This window comes from Pinus tabuliformis, chromosome J, assembly GCF_031772625.1.
Source record: "Pinus tabuliformis cultivar Carrire ecotype Pingquan chromosome J, CPIR1, whole genome shotgun sequence".
Lineage (NCBI taxonomy): Eukaryota > Viridiplantae > Streptophyta > Pinopsida > Pinales > Pinaceae > Pinus > Pinus tabuliformis.
The window spans coordinates 1,554,875,528-1,554,892,976 of NC_142295.1; the positions used below are offsets into that span (position 1 = coordinate 1,554,875,528).

General features: G+C 39.9%; 1 protein-coding gene across 2 annotated transcripts in view; it reads left to right on the plus strand.

Annotated features, from left to right (window-relative positions):
- LOC149233422 (protein SAWADEE HOMEODOMAIN HOMOLOG 2-like) overlaps positions 1-17,449 on the plus strand; it is a 118,115-nt gene that overhangs the window by 68,875 nt on the left and 31,791 nt on the right. For both annotated transcript variants that reach the window (XM_089379750.1, XM_089379751.1), the window contains exon 7: positions 8,812-8,863. In XM_089379750.1, the coding sequence (XP_089235876.1) occupies positions 8,812-8,863 (52 nt within the window). The remainder of the gene's footprint in view (positions 1-8,811; positions 8,864-17,449) is intronic.

Consider the following 17,449-nt stretch of genomic DNA (forward strand, 5'->3'; position numbering starts at 1 on the left):
CAACAAGTTAAGTTAGGGAAAGCAACGACTATCAAGTTCATGTAATAGTTTCATTAATGTGCGAAGTCTTGGTCACCTGCTGTAGATTGCCTTCTCACTATATAAGGTACTACAATCTTCCTACTATCATCAAATTCTAAGACAGTCACACCTTTTTCAACTTTACGTTAATCAAAGATGTTCTTTCAATGTTATGTCACTGTCATATTCAAATCATTCACTGGAATAACTTACAATCATTGCACAATGCATATTAGTGTTGTAGGAGGTTACGGTACGCTCAAAGTTTCAAGAAGGGCTTTATTTTTCATGAAACGTCATTTATGCAGGTCATGAAGGATGTCGAGTTCTGTAGGGAGATCAAAAGAGACGTTTGCAAGACGAACTAGAGGACAATTTTTTGTCAAGCTCTAGCTCTCAAGAGAGATGCCACTTGTAATAACAATCAACCCACAAAAAGAAGTTCTGATCCCAACGAATCACCAAAACAAAACAAGTAAACTCTTCGCTACTCATTTTGGAAGACAAATTTTTTTTTCAAAGGTAAAGTTTGATGCTTATGCTGAAAGTAGGCCGAGTCCAAATGCAAGAGGAGAATTTGCATGATAAAAAAACCACCCAAAAAGAAGATAATCCAACCAAACCCTAGTTTTGAACATCACTGCTCATTTCAAGAGGTCGAAAACCTTAGAAAGGTAAGTCAAATTTTAGAGGTAAGTCTCAATATTATGAGTTGAGATGTCATATCTTTAAGGTTAGATTAGGTCTCTTTTATAGAGTTTTGAAAGGGGCTCTATGAAGTGAACGTTGGAGGAATTTTAGACTTAAGCATTATTAGTTATAATTTACAATGATTTATTAATTCTTCTAGACCCCAAAAAAAGTCAACTACCCTTAAGAAATTAGGCTTCTAATGAGGTGTAGGATTTTTATGACACTTGTGATACCCTTCCTAAGATGATACTTCCACAAAGAGAATAAATGACCCTTATATTAATATTTGTTTTAAGAATCATGCCTAGAAATATTTTCAATTCCACAAAAAATTAAATATCAATGATTGGCTTAGTGTATATGGTCCTACGTGGTTGTGAAGTCAATGATTGGTTTATTGTTTTTGGTTCTTGAAGTTTTTGAAGTTATACACAATGAGATTGCGACAAGAATTATTGTCATATATTGACAACCGTAGGGAAATTAATGATAAGATGTCATGTCACAGCCCTTTGGGGTTTTAACCCACAAAACTAGGTCTTCAACTTCAAAATCAATTTTCTCTCCAAATAGAAGGAACCATGGGGTGCACCACATATCAACAGAAACATCTTTTCGGGGAGAATCTAATGATCTAGATCTCCAACCCAAACTCAATGGTTTGATCCCTCAAAAACCCTCGACAAAGTCGGGGTACATCCTCAATCCAGGGAACCCAAACTCTAGGACTTGGGTTTTCAACCATCCAACAATGGAGCTGCCAACTTGATGTAATCCGATAATTACTAGGAAGTGTGCATCAATTGTTTGACGTCAATGAATGGTGTTTTTAGTCAAAGTCAAACCCAGTCAACTCCATGAGTTGAAATCAATGACAACACCATCCAACAACCTTGAAGTAGGACGAAGTCATCTTGATAAAAAAACTTTGGTAGCAAGTGGGGTCTCTTCAGGTGATCCCTGGTTTTCTTGGACTAGTCTTTAGCAAGGCTCTGATGTTGGGCATTGGATAACCCAACGCTCCTCGTGTGTTTTGCGACATGGCTTAACTGCCTCGCGTGGATCCGTTAACTTTGGCGATGCGACCGTTTACTAACACTTGCGGGTTTTGGTGTAATGACAATTGTGATTCCAACAAGTGGTATCAGAGCCAAAGGTCTCGAATTCGAATCACACTCGGCTTGTGTTGGGCGGAGATTGTTGGGCATTGGATAATCCAACTCTCCTCGTGTGTTTCGCGACATGGCTTAATCGCTTCTCGTGGATCTGTTAACTCTGGCAATGCATCCGTTTGCTAACTCCTACGGGTTTTGGTGTAACGACAATCGTGATTCCAAATTTCCAACATTTGACACACCATTGTTAAAATTTGAAAATTCTATGCAGAAATTTAAAAATTCTTTGCAAAAACTTGAAAGTTTTATGCGGAAAACTAAATTTACCTTGCAGAAAATTGGAAGTACTTTGCAGAAAACTAAATGGAAATGAATGTACTTTTTAGAAAGTTGAATGCACTTTGCAAAAAACTGAATGTTCTATGTTGTTACAATTACTTAGAATGCAGATTTCTTCTTCAAAACTTTTCAAATCAGCAATTGTAGATAGAACATAAACTTAAGGATCATATGAAGACAACCAAGCACAAATATGAGACACTGAGACTTTGGTACAATGACCAACACAAAACCCTTCAATGGGGAAAACCCAAATGATTCTTCTTCTATTAGATTTCTTCAATTATTCAACAAAGTACAGAGAGAGAGAGAGAATGAGGATGAATAAAGTCACCAATCTCTGATCAACTTGCAGTTGAAATGCACTTTCTCTTTGCTTGAAGATCTCCTCTTTCTCTTGATTAGATCATGTCCTTCACACTTGCTCTAGCTCTTCCCTTGCTCTTGCTCTTCACTAGCTCTCACACTTCTCTTGCACACACTCAACACTTATTCTCCTTCTTCACAATGAACATGCTGCTTTCAACTCTCAAAAAAGATGAGAAAGGAGAGGAGTTACAAAATGAATTCATGCCTTGAGCCAATAATAAGAGAATTGAATTCCACGAGGGAGGAGTTTCTTGAGGAGAAGTGTAACTCATCCCAAGAATAGAGTGAGAGGTACACTTGTGAGGAGTTACAATTCGGATTAGGGGGAGAGAGAGTTACATTTAGACATGAGAGAATATTTGGTGAGAGTTGCAAATCGAATTGAATGAGGGAGTTACAAGTGCATTTAATGAGGAGTTACACTTTTGCCATACATTGAACTAGTGAGGGAGAGTTACATTCTTTTAAGTGTGGAGTTACTATTTTATTCCAAGAGAGAAGTTCGATTTGCCAAGTAAGAGATTCTCAATTTAATTTATTTATTTCATGAGAGAATTCGTTTTAATTAATCCATTAAAGGTGAATGACTTTAAACTATTTTATAAATAATAGTATCATAATAATAATAAATTAATAATACTAGTAAGGATAAAAATATTAATTTTTGACTTGTATAATCATGATTGATTTGATTTTAAAGTAGATTCCATATGTCGAGATCATCCTTGATCATTTAGGCATGACTTTCTATTTTTGGAAAAGCACTTCCAAATTGAGATGTGACTTACTATTTTTGGAAAGTCACTTCCAAATTGAGAAGTGACTTACTATTTTTGGAAAACCATATTAAAATATTAGAATATTAGAAATGAAATTTTATTATGGGTGGTTCAGAGAGAACTGAAAGATATGATTTCTTCTAGGAGAAATTCATCCCTAAGTTGCCAAATTTTAACAGTTGCCTTAGCAACTTGCTCACACTAGAGCAGGTACTTAAGGAGACTGGGCGAATTTTGCATGCCTAGACACATATCCCTGTGTAGAAGTACCTGCCCAAGCTACAAACATTAACATTGTTCTCTGTGCATAATGTGTCTTTGTTGAAGGTTATGTGTATTATGTTGTTTCAACATTTTATGTAAAACCTACAAGAGTTGATGGCATAGTTTGCTATGTCAGGATCATCATTAACCTTTTGGCAATTTGTGAACATGAAATTGGCCATTAAAGACATACTCACCAAAGAAAATAATTTACACTATCAGTAAAACTTAATCTGTTTGCCCATGCACAATGAACATGCTTGAAGCAATGTTGTGAAAAGCGCGATCGGGATTAAAACGGCGCGGGGAACGAATTGGAAAAATCGGGAAAAAATCGTTTGGTACAAAAATATTCTTTTTTTTTTCAAATTTTTAAATATCTAAACCATCTACAACATAAAATAAATACATTGACACATAAATATGATAAAAAAACTAATATATAAGATGTTTAATATCATTTCTAGCGCTAAAATCACACATAACATTGAATCATGTCCTGAATAGTAAGTCCTTACTCCTGAGTCCCAACTCAGCCTCAAAATATCAACAAAAAATATGATAATGTATCTCATCATGTCATAATGTCATATACAATAAAATGAAATTCTAATCCTATTGATTTCCTCTGCCCCTCTTGCGAGAAAATGCCACAACGTTCCCTTTCCCTCTAGATGTAGACGCTGGTGCCTGTGCTGGTGGAGATGGCAGCATAGTTTTAAAAACCGCTAAGAAAAACTGGTAACCGGTCAAACCGGCCGGTTAGCTCGCTGGCCGGTCCGAACCGGCCTAAAAACCCGGTCAGACCCTTCATGTGCCCGATTTTTGGCCCTAACCGGTGAAATCCGGCCGGTTTAGGCCGGAACCGGCCAGTTTGTATCAAACCGGCCGGTTCCGTCCTAAACCGGCCGGTTTATAAACCACAAACCACCAGCGCTTTTTTTCATGAATCGGTGGGCATGCCATAAACCGGCCGGTTTATGGCATGCCCACCGATTCATGAAAAAAAGCGCTGGTGGTTTGTGGTTTAGGGGTTTTGGGGGGGAGGTAAAGGTATTTTCCCTCCAAAAACACCTTCTCCAAGCTATAAGAGACCCCTCTCACTCTCATTTGTCTCACACAACTGATTTGGAGTATTTGTGAGTTTGTTTGTGAGCTTGGAGAGTGTGGAGTTTTTGCTGAAGTAGTCATCTTGGAGTTGGAGTTGGAGCTATTTTGGAGATAGTGTGTAGCTGTCAGTGGAGTTGCCATCTTCAAGAGGAGGCTAAGGGAGCTAGTTTGCATTTCCAGGTAAGGATTTGCACTTGATAATTCCTCATTTGAGTCTGTTGTCCATGAATTTTTTTTTAATGTGTTATACTTATAAACTTCTCACTTCTATGATCTATCATGTATGCTATAAACTCTCTAGCTCTATGCTATCAAATTTTGTAGCTTGAGCCTTGCATGTGCATTTGTTTTCCTACATTTATCTTTGGTTTTCCATTTTGCTTAGCTGCAATTTTTTTTTTAAATGGCAGATTTTTTTGCAAATTGTTATTATTTCAAGCAAACATGGATCCAAAAGGAAATGACAGTGCATGGGCTCATTGTGATGTAATTGAGGGAAAAATGATATGCAAATTATGCCATAAATCTATTGGAGGTGGGGGTATTCTTAGGTTGAAACAACACTTGGCTGGGGTAAGAGGCCAAGTAAAGCCATGTGATGCACCAAATGCATTGTTAGGTCCTATTAGGGCAGAATACATTGCCAAGCTTGAAAATTTTTATGAGGATAAGGCTAGGGAGAAGGCCATCCAAGATGAAATTGCAAGGAAGAGGGAATTAATAGAAGCCATGAAAGAGAGTGGGTATGATGATTATGAGATTCAAGACTCCACTTTTATCCCTTCCACCAATGACCCCTTTCACTATGTTCATCCTTCTGTTGGACTTGGCCAACCATCAAAAGGAACAAAGAGAGCAAACATCCAAAGTTATTTCTCATCTTCTGCCAACATTGCCTCTTCTAAATCTAATCCCACTTCCTCCCAGCCAAGTTCTCAACCCACTTTGGATCAACATTGGAAAAAACAATGCAAAGAAACTTCTCACCAATACATTGCTAGATGGTGGTATGATTCAGATATCCCATTTAATGCTGCTCGCTCACCTTATTACCAAGCTATGTGGGACTCTGTTATAGCTGCAGGAAAGGGCTTCAAAGGCCTTAGTATGCATGACTTGAGGGGGGCTCTTTTGCAAAAAGAGATATCTTCCATTGATGAGTATTTGGTTGAGTTTAAAGAGTCATGGCTCAAAACAGGTTGTTCCATTATGTCAGATGGATGGACCGATGGAAAGAACCGCACTATCATTAATTTCCTTGTTTCTTGCCCTCAAGGAACCATGTTTTTGAAATCAGTTGATGCATCTGATAAGGTAAAGGATGCAATCCTTCTATTTGAGCTTTTGGATAACGTTATTCAGGAAGTTGGGGAGCAGCATGTTGTGCAGGTCATCACTGATAATGCCTCAAACTATGTTCTTGCTGGAAAGATGCTTGAGGCCAAATATAAGACCATATTTTGGACTCCATGTGCTACACATTGCATAGACCTCATGCTTGAGGATATAGGCAAAGTGGAGTGGGTAAAAAACACTGTAGAGCATGCCAAGTGCATTACAAAATACATTTACAACCACTCATGGGTATTGAACCTAATGAGGAAACACACTGGAGGCAAAGAGCTTGTTAGGCCTGCAATTACGAGATTTGCAACTCACTTCCTCACGTTGCAATGTCTCAATGGTCAACATAAAAACTTGCAGAAAATGTTTTCCTCTGAAGAATGGTTTGAATCTCGGTGGGCTCGTAGACCAGATGGAAAAGACACCAAAAAGAAAGTGTTAGACACTTATTTTTGGAAAAGGTCTGTAGAGCTTGTGAAAATTACCGAGCCCCTTGTTAAGGTGTTAAGGTTGGTGGATGGGGAAAGATTGGCCATGGGCTACATTTATGAATCTATGGATCAGGCAAAGGAGCAGATACGGGCAGCTTACAAGGACAGGTTAGCTAAATATGGCCGTATATGGGAGATCATTGATAACAGATGGAACAATCAACTCCATTGTCCTATACATGCAGCCGGATATTTTTTGAACCCAAGGTATCACTATACAAATCGGCTAGGAGATCAGCATGATGGGGAGGTCAAAGCTGGATTGATTGATTGCTTGGAGCGCATGGTCCTTAACCATGTAGACCAGTTGGAAATACATAGACAGCTTACTATTTTTAATATGGCAAGTGGTACTTTTGGCAAAAACTTGGCAAAGATGGCAAGAGATGTGGACCAACCAGGTAAGCAATTCCAATTTCCATTTTGTTTTTCATTTCAAGTTAAAATTGTTTACGTTCTTTACAATTCAAATTATAAACTAAGTTACTAATTATTGTCTTTTTCTTTGCAGCACATTGGTGGGAGTCATTTGGTGGCCAGTGCCCTCAATTGCAAAGGTTTGCAATTAGAGTGCTTCAGGTTGTGAGCGCAATTGGTCTATTTTTGAGCGCATACACACGAAGAAGAGAAACCGTTTGGAACAAAAACGGTTAAATGATCTTGTTTTTGTGCAATACAACCTTCGACTGAGGAGGAACCAAATGATGAGCAAATCACCTGATCTAGATCCCATTGTGTTGGACGATATTGATCCAACATCAGAATGGGTGGAGGAGACTGAAGATCCTGTGTTTGAGGCTGATTTTGATATCGACATGGCTTTAGCGGGGGATGAGGCAGATTATGTGGCGGCATCAGAACCAGGATCAGTAGCGGCATCAAGGAAAGGCAAGGAACCAATGGAAGGCACTAGTCGTGTAGGTCGACAAACTCGTGCTTCCATTAGGTCCACTTCTATTGTCATTGGTGGCATTGATACTGATGTTGCAGATCAGGCTGAGGCATCCTCAGACTCTGAACCAGACGATGTCTATGTAGCTCCTGATGATGATCCTGTGTCTAGTAGTGGTGATGGACTTGATGATTGATCATGTGTACACTGTAGACTTGTAGTAGGCCAATGGCCTCATAGCTTGCAACATTGTTTTTGGACTTTATAGGCCATTTAGAGCCTCATTTCTTATGTATTTTGCTATTTTGTCGATGATATGTATTGCACTCGGTGCCATTTTGATATATTCACCTTTGCATGGTATATAAATGAGCAAACTTTGCATATTTTGTCTCTATTGGCTTGGAATCATGGTTTTACATCTTAAAAATAGTTTTGTTTCATTAAAAATTAATTATTTAATGTATTTTTTTAAAACCGGTTCGTTTAGACCAAACTAGTCCCGGTTAGATCGGTTCCGGTCGGTAAACCGGTTCATTAGGTGGACCGGTCCGGTCACCGGTTCTGGTTTTAAAAACATTGGATGGTAGTGGAGTCTGATGTGCTCTAGAAGCTGAAGAACTAGAAGTAGGAGCTATAGGAGGTAGACCACGTCCTCTACTGATGGCAGGGGTAGCTCGGGCAGGTGGTGTCACCTGGAAACATTACAATCTCCCAATCCTGAAATCCTGAAAAACTGATAAGTTTGCTGGATTTTAAATGAAATCTAAAATTCTACTTTCTGCATATGAAATCCAATGAGGCTGGAACCACTCTCAAACATCCTGAATCATTCCTTTTACTTTAAGAATTTAACATTACCATGAATAGCATATCCATACTAGGGCCCAGACTTGATCCCTCCGCGCACGCCACTGCCCAAATGAGCAACTGAAAAAACAAAAAAAAGTTTATAAAATCGTGCTGCCCCACCCCGCACGATTTTTTCAGTAAAAATCGCGATTTTTTGGAAAAAATCGCGATTTTTTGAAAAAAGCAAAATCGCGATTTTTTGAAAAAAGCGCGATTTTTGCGTGATTTTTTCAGTAAAAATCGGCAAAAAAAAAGTAGGCGATTTTTTCGTATAAAAATCGCAATTTGATCGGCAAACTGAAAAAATCGCGATTTACACTACACTGGTTTGAAGTGTCAAATGCGATCTGATCCTATGTTAATAGTAAAGTAAAAATATCTACAATTTTATTATGTTTGCCTGGACCTTTGTTGCTTTGTCTTTTTCCAAATAGTGAACTAGAATGAAATCTTTGACATTTGCTATAAGTTTTTGGCTGACAACATCTTTGACATTTGCTATAAGTTTTTGGCTGACAACATTTGGTATTCTACTGACACAGGTATGATGTTGCTACTTTCCTTACACATAGGATACTAGAGTCAGGTGAACCGGTAAGTAGCATGACTGCTGGTATCTTTGGGCCTGCAACCTTGCATTTACATACATTTTGTAGTATTATACACCATTTACTGGCAGCTGCTGTAAATATATACTATAGAGTTCGTACACTTTCTTAAATTTGCCATCCTGTGTTGGGATGGGAGGTGCTATTGGAGGATTCTATTGCCATGATGATTGTATCATTGAAAAATGTAAATGCACACAGAAACCTGCAACCTTAAGTTTGAAGATAGTCTAATCCCATGAGCAAAAACAAAAAAGTATAAACTCAGAGAGAGTAAAACTATATTTAGTCAAAATGTGACCAAAATAGGTCAATAGGGATAGAAAACACAACTCATAATGGTAATTTACTAATTTGTGTGTGTCGAAGGAAAGCTGCAGTTGCAAAAATAAATACAAATAAAGATAGATGAGTTATACAGATTGGGTAAACACAAGAGGTGAACCTTGGGAAAAAATAGCTGTTAGTTTTTTTTCTTATCGCTCCAACTTGTTGCCCACATGGAGGATGCACTACTCTAGGGTAATATTCTTTCACTCATGAGGTAGTTTCATTTTTATTTTTGGCACTTGTAAGAGAGATTTCGTTACACCTATGACAATTACTTACACCTAAGACAGATTCTCCTATAAATGTAAGGTGCACTACTATCAGAAAGCTTCCTTCACTCGTGATGCATTTACAGTAGGAGTTACAGATGCTAAGTCAGGTGCATTCTCTTGAAGAGAGATATAAAGGCTCATCATTTAGGTGCTATTTTTAGCGTATATTGGCCCCAGTAGGTGAGATTACCTGGGATGCGGAGCTCTCAATTTAAGGCTATTATTAGCCAACTGTACAAAAAATGTTTCTTCAAGGAATGTGCCTTAGCAGCTGCAACCCCTGTTGTAACCTCCTTCCTGATCAAAGGCCAGGAGGGAGCACTGGGTTGAGTAGTTAAGCATTCAGTTAGTGTGTGCTTGGGAGAAGCTCTTTGTTTTTGTAATATTTATTATGAAAACTGAACACAGAAAGAAACCAAGAGCACGAGGAGAAACAAAAGAGAGAAAATGATTCTTGGACATAAAGTGCAGAGATCAACCCTCTCTTTATAACAATGAGATGACACAAACCCTAAGACAATTTACATGTATTTTAAGTCATTAATATAACTCTTAATCGTAAGGTAACCTAATGTGAAAAAAGTGATTTTATTAATATGCCTAAGTCTATAGTCTAGATGGCCTTTATATTCTAACATCCTTCCTTAATGGTCAATCTAGGAAATATACCAAGTTTTTCTCTGAATTTTGCAAATTGTTCTCGACCCAAAAACTTAGTTAGAATGTCTATAGTCTGATCCTTTGAAGGACAGTGTTGGAGCTCAACTGTGCCATCTTCTAGAAACTATCATTTGAAGTGTTCATGGAAGATTGGATTCTTTGCCAGCTTGAGAATTCCTTGATTATCACAGTACAATTGCGTAGGATTCATTAACTGCTCCGGTACCAACTCTGAAAACATATCTTGATGTGGATTTCCTGTCATGCACCAATCCTGCCCAATTTAAATCTAAATAACCACACAAGTAAGGTTCTTTGTGTCTTCAATGTAGAATGCATTTGCTTGTGCTAAGGGCTTCAAAGTCTATCAAATGGATGTGAAATCAACAGTTCTAAATGGTGACCTAAAGGAAGAAGTATACATGGAACAAGTAGAAGGATTTGACTTAGCAGAAGGAAAATATTTTGTTTGCAAATTGAAGAAGCCCTTGTATGGATTAAAGCAAGCTCCAAGAGCTTGGTACGCTAGACTTGATCACTATCTTCAAAAACAAGGATTCAAGAAAGGAGTTGCAGGAAGCAATCTTTACATGAAAATGGACAAAGACAATCTGCTAATCACACTAGTATACGTGGATGATCTGATTTTTGGAAGCAACAATAATGAAATGAGTCATGAATTTGCCCAAAATATGTCAAAATAATTTGAAATGTCAATGATTGGTGAGTTGTCTTACTTTCTTGGACTCCTAGTAACTCAAACTAAGGTAGGTATGTTCATATCACAAGCAAAATATCTCAGGGATATGCTTAAATTATTTGGGATGGAAGAATGTGCTATTGTAAGCACGCATATGATTACAGGTTGCAAGCTAAGTAAGGATGACGAATCTCCCATGTTGGATGCTACTCTTTATAGATCAATGATTGGACCAAAAATAATTGCGTCAAAGCTTCTATAAATGACTGTGTATTTTTCCTATCAGCTAGAAAACCAAAAGAACTAGTAATGTTTTTTTTTTATTATTATTATTATTATTATAAATTTGCTTTGAATTTATATATCAGCTTAACATGTGGGGCTGTGGGAATTAAACCAAATGCAAAGAAATTGAAACAAGGGGGGGGGGCTACAGGAAACACTTCAATTTTCTACATGGTATCCGAGCTTGAACCTACAACAGTGAACTTTCAGTACAAGAAATCATACCATCAAACAAACTTTCTGCTAAAATAGTGAACAGTGATTGAGGAATTTGTGTTGGTTGTGGAGGTCAGATGGCTATTGGTTTGAGGACGGAAGATAGGCTGAGTGGGGCTGAAAATTTTGGCCCCAGGAAGGAGAGAATAATGTTGCTGCTTGAGGAAGTTGAGGTGTGGGACACTGTGGAGAGTCCAGTGCAACTTCCCATTGATCCAACTCAATTGGTTGACTTCAACAATCGAAATGTGAAGGCAAGGAGAATCATTCTCGATGCTATTAAAGACCATCTATTTCCTCATGTGACAGGGAAGAAGTTTGCTTATGAGATGTGGGATTCCCTAGTCACACTTCACTAGAGCTCCAATGCAAGTAGGAAGATGGTGCTGCGTCAGAAGTTAAGGAACACCAAAATAACCAAGACTGACACGATGACCTCATACCTAACCAAGATCACATAGATGAGAGATGAGTTGGCTGCATTGGGAGAGGTTATCCCTGAGGACTAGTTGGTCAGGATGGCATTGGATGGTTTTACCAAGCAGTGGGATGGATTCATAGATGGCATTGTTGCCAGAGAGCATTTTCTTGATTGGAGGAGGATGTGGGATGATTTCATCCAGGAGGAGACCAGGAGAAGTGCCAAAAGTGGTAGCCAACGTGGTGGGGTAGACGCGGAGGAGAATGTTGCCTTCGCAGCTAAGGGCAAGAAGAAGGCCATGAAGGGGTCTTCTAGTGGGGCCAAGCAACATAAGGGGAAGCAAAAGGCCAAAGAGAAGGACATGAGCAAAGTGAAATACTTTTCTTGTCAGAAGATGGGTCATTATGCCTCTTGGTGTCCCAACAAGAAGGGGAAGAAGGGCGTAGCAACTTCAACAGAGGTGGATGAGTTCGCCTCTAGGTTTGACACAGAGTTTGCTTTAGTGGTGAGTCTTGCCACTAGTGTCACGTCTTCTGGTGTGTGGTTTGTAGACAGTGGAGCTTCTTGCCATATGATTGGAGTGAGAGAACACTTCACGAGTCTCACAGAGGATGATATTGACTTGGAGGTTGTGCTTGGAGATAACTCCAAGGTTAGAGCAGTAGGAGTGGGGACAATATCCTTTTAGAGGGAGTCATCACCTCCTTTGAAAGTGACAAATGTTCTTTATGTTCCAAGGTTGAAGAAGAACTTGATTTCAGTCTCTAGTATTGAGGATAGGGGGTATGTAGTGGTGTTCCAAGGAGGATAGGTGCTTATATATCTGAGGGGATCCAATATTACTTATGCTAGTGATTGGAGTCCATAGTGGGAGGCTTTACAGGTTTATGTTTCGGCCTTCGAGAGCCTTAGTGGTGCAGACCAACAGTTGTGAGTTGTGCCAGATATGGCACAGGAGGATGGCCCACTTGCACCATGGAGCATTCAGGATGTTGAGCGAGATGGTTACAGGTTTACTCGAGTTCAACATTGAGCATCATGATGTGTGCAATGGGTGTGCTTTAGGAAAGTACACAAAGACACCTTTCTCGAGTAGAGACAACAAGGTAGCAGGTACTTTGGATTTGATACACTTTGATGTGTGTGGTCATATATCTCATGTATCGTGGAGTGGATATGAGTACTATGTGACTTTCATTGATGATTACTCTAGGAAGACTTGGATTTTCTTTCTGAAGACCAAGGATCAGGCCTTCAAGAGTTTCCAAGAGTTTAAGGCTTTCGTGGAGAACCAGGCGAGGAAGAAGATCAAGGTCTTGAGGACAGACAATGGGGGCGGGTATACCTCAAAGGAGATGAAGGTGTTCTCTAGTAGTGCAGACATTAGGAGGGAGTACATAGTGCCTTATAATCGCCAACAAAATGGGGTGGCAGAGAGGAAGAACAGGGCCATAGTGGGTGCAGTGAGATCTATGTTGCATGATTAGAGGGTACCTTTCTTTTTATGGGCCGAGGCTTGTAACACTGCAATGTATCTACAAAACAGGAGTCCCCATAGAGTCTTGGGGGGTAAGACTCCTGAGGAGTTTTTTTTTTGGGAAGAAGCATGAGATTGGGCACATTAGGATTTTTGGATGCCTTACATATTCACATGTCCACGAGGAGAAGAGGACAAAGCTGGAACACACCGCAGAGAAGGGTATCTTTATGGGTTACAGTGAGACCAACAAGGCCTACTGCATATACATTTTGGCATAGAGAAAAGTTGTCTTCAGGCGAGATGTGAGATTTGAGGAGGAGAGGGCCTTGAGGAGGTCTCAAGAGGTTGATTGGGTAGAGAAGTAGGCTCCTCAGTAGGGGGCCACACCACAGGTATCAAGATCTTCAAGTGGGCATACATTTTGGTGTAGAGAAAAGTTGTCCTGAGGTGAGATGTGAGATTTGAGGAGGAGAGGGCGTTGAGGAGGTCTCAGGAGGTTGATTGGGTAGAGTAGTCTCCTCAGTGAGGGGCCACACCCGAGGTATCAAGATCTTCAAGTGGTACACCGGGGTCAGGAGGATCACCTACTTTTGGGGTGTCTAGTTCATAGAGTCCAGGATCACCAACACATGATCTCAGAGTACAGGTTTGCCACAGACCACGGGAGGGGCTTTCTCATCAGGAGGAGAGGCTCTAGCGGAGGGTTTTCCCCTACTAGTAGAGGAGGCTACTTTAGGGAAGAGGAAACCAAAATGGCTTCGTGAGACCCTGAAGGAAGCACCAGAGATAGTGGGGAGACCCAAGTGGTTAGTCAGGGAGAGCAAATCACCAAAGATGTTGGGTGACTAAGCCAACTAGCTATGAGAAGGCTACTAGTCAGTAGATCTGGAGGGATGCAATGGTGGAGGAGTATGCCTCCATCACGAAGAATGATGTGTGGGAGATAACATCAAGGCTTGAGGGGCAGTCATTGGTGACTTCCAGATGGCTCTACAGGATCAAACATGCTATGGATGATAGCATGGAGAAGTTCAAAGCTCGTTTTGTGGCAAAGGGTTTCTCATAGGTAGAGGGAGTTGATTATGAGGATACCATCACACCAGTTGCTCGTTATACCTCTATTAGAGTAGCGATCTTTATAACAACTAAGATGGGTTGGAAGATTCACCAGGTGGATGTGAAGACTGCCTTTCTCAATGTTGTCATACAAGAGGAGGTGTATATTGAGAAGCCATAGGGCTTTGAGGTGCATGGGAGAAAGTCTCATGTGTGTAGGTTTGAGAAAGCCTTATATGGACTGAATCTGGCGTCGAGAGCATGGTACGAGAGGATTGATGCTTAGTTGTACTAGATGGGTTTTCGAAAAAGTGATGCAAATCATAACCTATATTTCATTATGGTTGGTGACAATCCACTCATTCTGGTTTTGTATGTGGATGACTTGTTTAATACAGGAGAGGAGAGACTCATCCAACACTGCAGGAGGGACCCCATCTGACTCCGATTTAGAGTCTAAGCCAGATGATGATGGCTTCTCTAGCAGTAGTGACTAGTGATGTTTTGTTGTAGAGGCCATTTAAAGCCTCCTTGGTTATGTGTTTTTGTTTTGATCTCTATATATTACATGTATTGGACAGTGCACTGCGTGCCATTTTGATATAATAGATATATTCATGAGCATACTTTGATCATATGTTGTCTTCTCTCTATATTCTAATGCTTTGAGTTTGGAAACATGAATGAAAATCTTTAAAAATATGTTTTGTTTCAGAAAAAAATAAACATTTAATGTATTTTTTAGAAAGACGGAGTCATTGAAATCAATTAGGCCGGGTCGATACCGAGTCAGAGTCCAAGTCGGAGTCGACCCTCGGCCGGTTCCGATTCCGAGTCTGAGTTTTAAAACTATGCGTAGGAGGTAAGGCACGACGCAGGTGGTGCACAGGAAGGAGGTAGTGGCACCCGAGGACAAGAGGTGCATACAAGGAAATATCATCGATTAAGATTTCGTAGCAGGATGGAGTTGACAAGGGATGTCGTGGCAGGAAGGAGGTTATAGATATTTTGTAGGAGGAATGGCAGAGTGGAGTAGTTCGACGGGAAGATATTTCAAAGGGCCGTTAGTATGCATGGGCCAGCTCAAAGATGGGATCAGGAAATATGCCAACGGTTTGTAGGACAACTAGAGCTATCAAGGAAAAGGCCGAGAAGATTTGAAGGGCTTCCAGACAAGGATAAGAAGAAACACTGAAGGCATAACGTGGGTTGGACAAGGAAAAGGACAAAACCGAGGAGTTTGTATCAAGTCGTCGACTGTTGGTACTCTTGGGGTCTGTAATGTGGTATCTGTATGTCTGTGGCCTTAAGCGTTGTTGACATGGTGAATTTTCACTATACCAACAAGGGGAACTAACCCGATCACAGACCCCAATTAGATCTGCTTTCGTTTGGGATGGCTAGCTCCAACGGGTTTTAAAGGATCCCGTAAACTGTTAAATGTGTTGAAAGATTGCTTCTGGGAGGAAGACTTCAATTAAATCAACAAAATGAAAACAGTTAACCTCTAAGTATCAAATCCTATCTACACTACTTCTAGCTACTCTAGTCTAATCCTAACTATCCTAATCTATCCTACAGGAGCATAACAAAAGAGAGGTTAACATCATATATAAATTCCAAGTCCAAATGAATCAATCACTGGTTCACATAAGAACAAGGTGGCATTAAATCTGAATTGCAATCCAATTACTCATACAGGAATACACATTCCTTTTCATACAAATAAAGCTTGCAACTGATGTCTAACACAGTTTCGAATCAAGGACTGCTCATGAGTCAACTATGATGAAGAATTACATTCAAACAGCCAAGGTTAATCACAAGCTATATTGTCATCAATATGCACAGAAACAAAACACATTTGTATTTATGCCAGCAACAACACCCTGTCTCAAAACACATAAAAGCAAAGGAAAATAAATCAGAAACCAAAGGCTCCTCATTCAACCAAATAGTCCTCTTTATTCATAATAAATCCAAGCTGTTCCACTCAAACAAAAAGCCCCTCTCTCCTATCTGGAGGTAATATTTATGCCTCAGGCCATGACCCTTCGTCTTCACCTATTCTTTTCAATACACTGATTAGAATACACAGAGGTAGAGCCATCGGTGTCACCGCTGACACTTAGAAGGCATTCCTTGTCACTGGAGCGCTTCATTTCCCGGGGAAATGAATAGATATTGATTAGAAGAGGATGACTGTGTGTCATCTCTTCATGATGAAACTTGGGGCAATTTCACCTTCAGAATACACAGGGAACACCTAGAAACATGACCGCGAACGCCTGAAGCCAGATCTTTAAATAAAACGTGTCCACATAAATAACTCCTCGTATTCGCTCATGCATCTTTTATCTGGAGTCATACTTGAAGTTTATGCATTCACTCTTCGACCTTTCTTGCCTTCCCTCAATCCTCGCCTGCAGAGATAACCAACATCAGTCATACTCATACAAATATGATAAAATGCTTAAAAAAAACACAAATCTTGCCTTCATGAAGCGTTTGTAACATCAAAAGGGATAAGCGTGAAAGAATCGCCCCCTGGTTTTTAACCCATGCATTGATCAAGTCCCGCAGGCGAAAATCCGACTTACACTGAAAATCATTGCATAACACCGAACCGGATCCGAAATCCGGACTTGAAACATTATAGATGGGAACCTATCTCTTATCAGGTCTTCCATATGGGATTTTCCATTAAAAATTGCGACACAACATTTTATCGAATGCACAGGAATATACGTGGAAACCCGCAGCCGGGTCGTACAGCCGGACTTCAAAATTTATGCATCGAAGCCTATAATTATCGGTGGGTCCACCGTATTGCAAATCGCTTTATATATAAACCATGAACTCTGTCGATTGCGATAAGTGATTGGGGAGGCAGACCCGATATACATATGAGCTATGGTTAATAATCCTTTCGGATCCGCAACATAAGCCTTCCCTTTGAAAAACCCTGACTTCAATGTTTTTCGAAAAACACAAGGATATACAGGAAAACCCGCGTCCGAGCATTAGGCTGGACTTGCAATTTTATATGCCCGAATCTATAATCATCGGTGGGTCTGGGCGATAGCAATGTGCCTTATATATAGGCCCCGGACCTTTCCGATTGCGATAAGCGATGGGGTCCCGGACCCGAA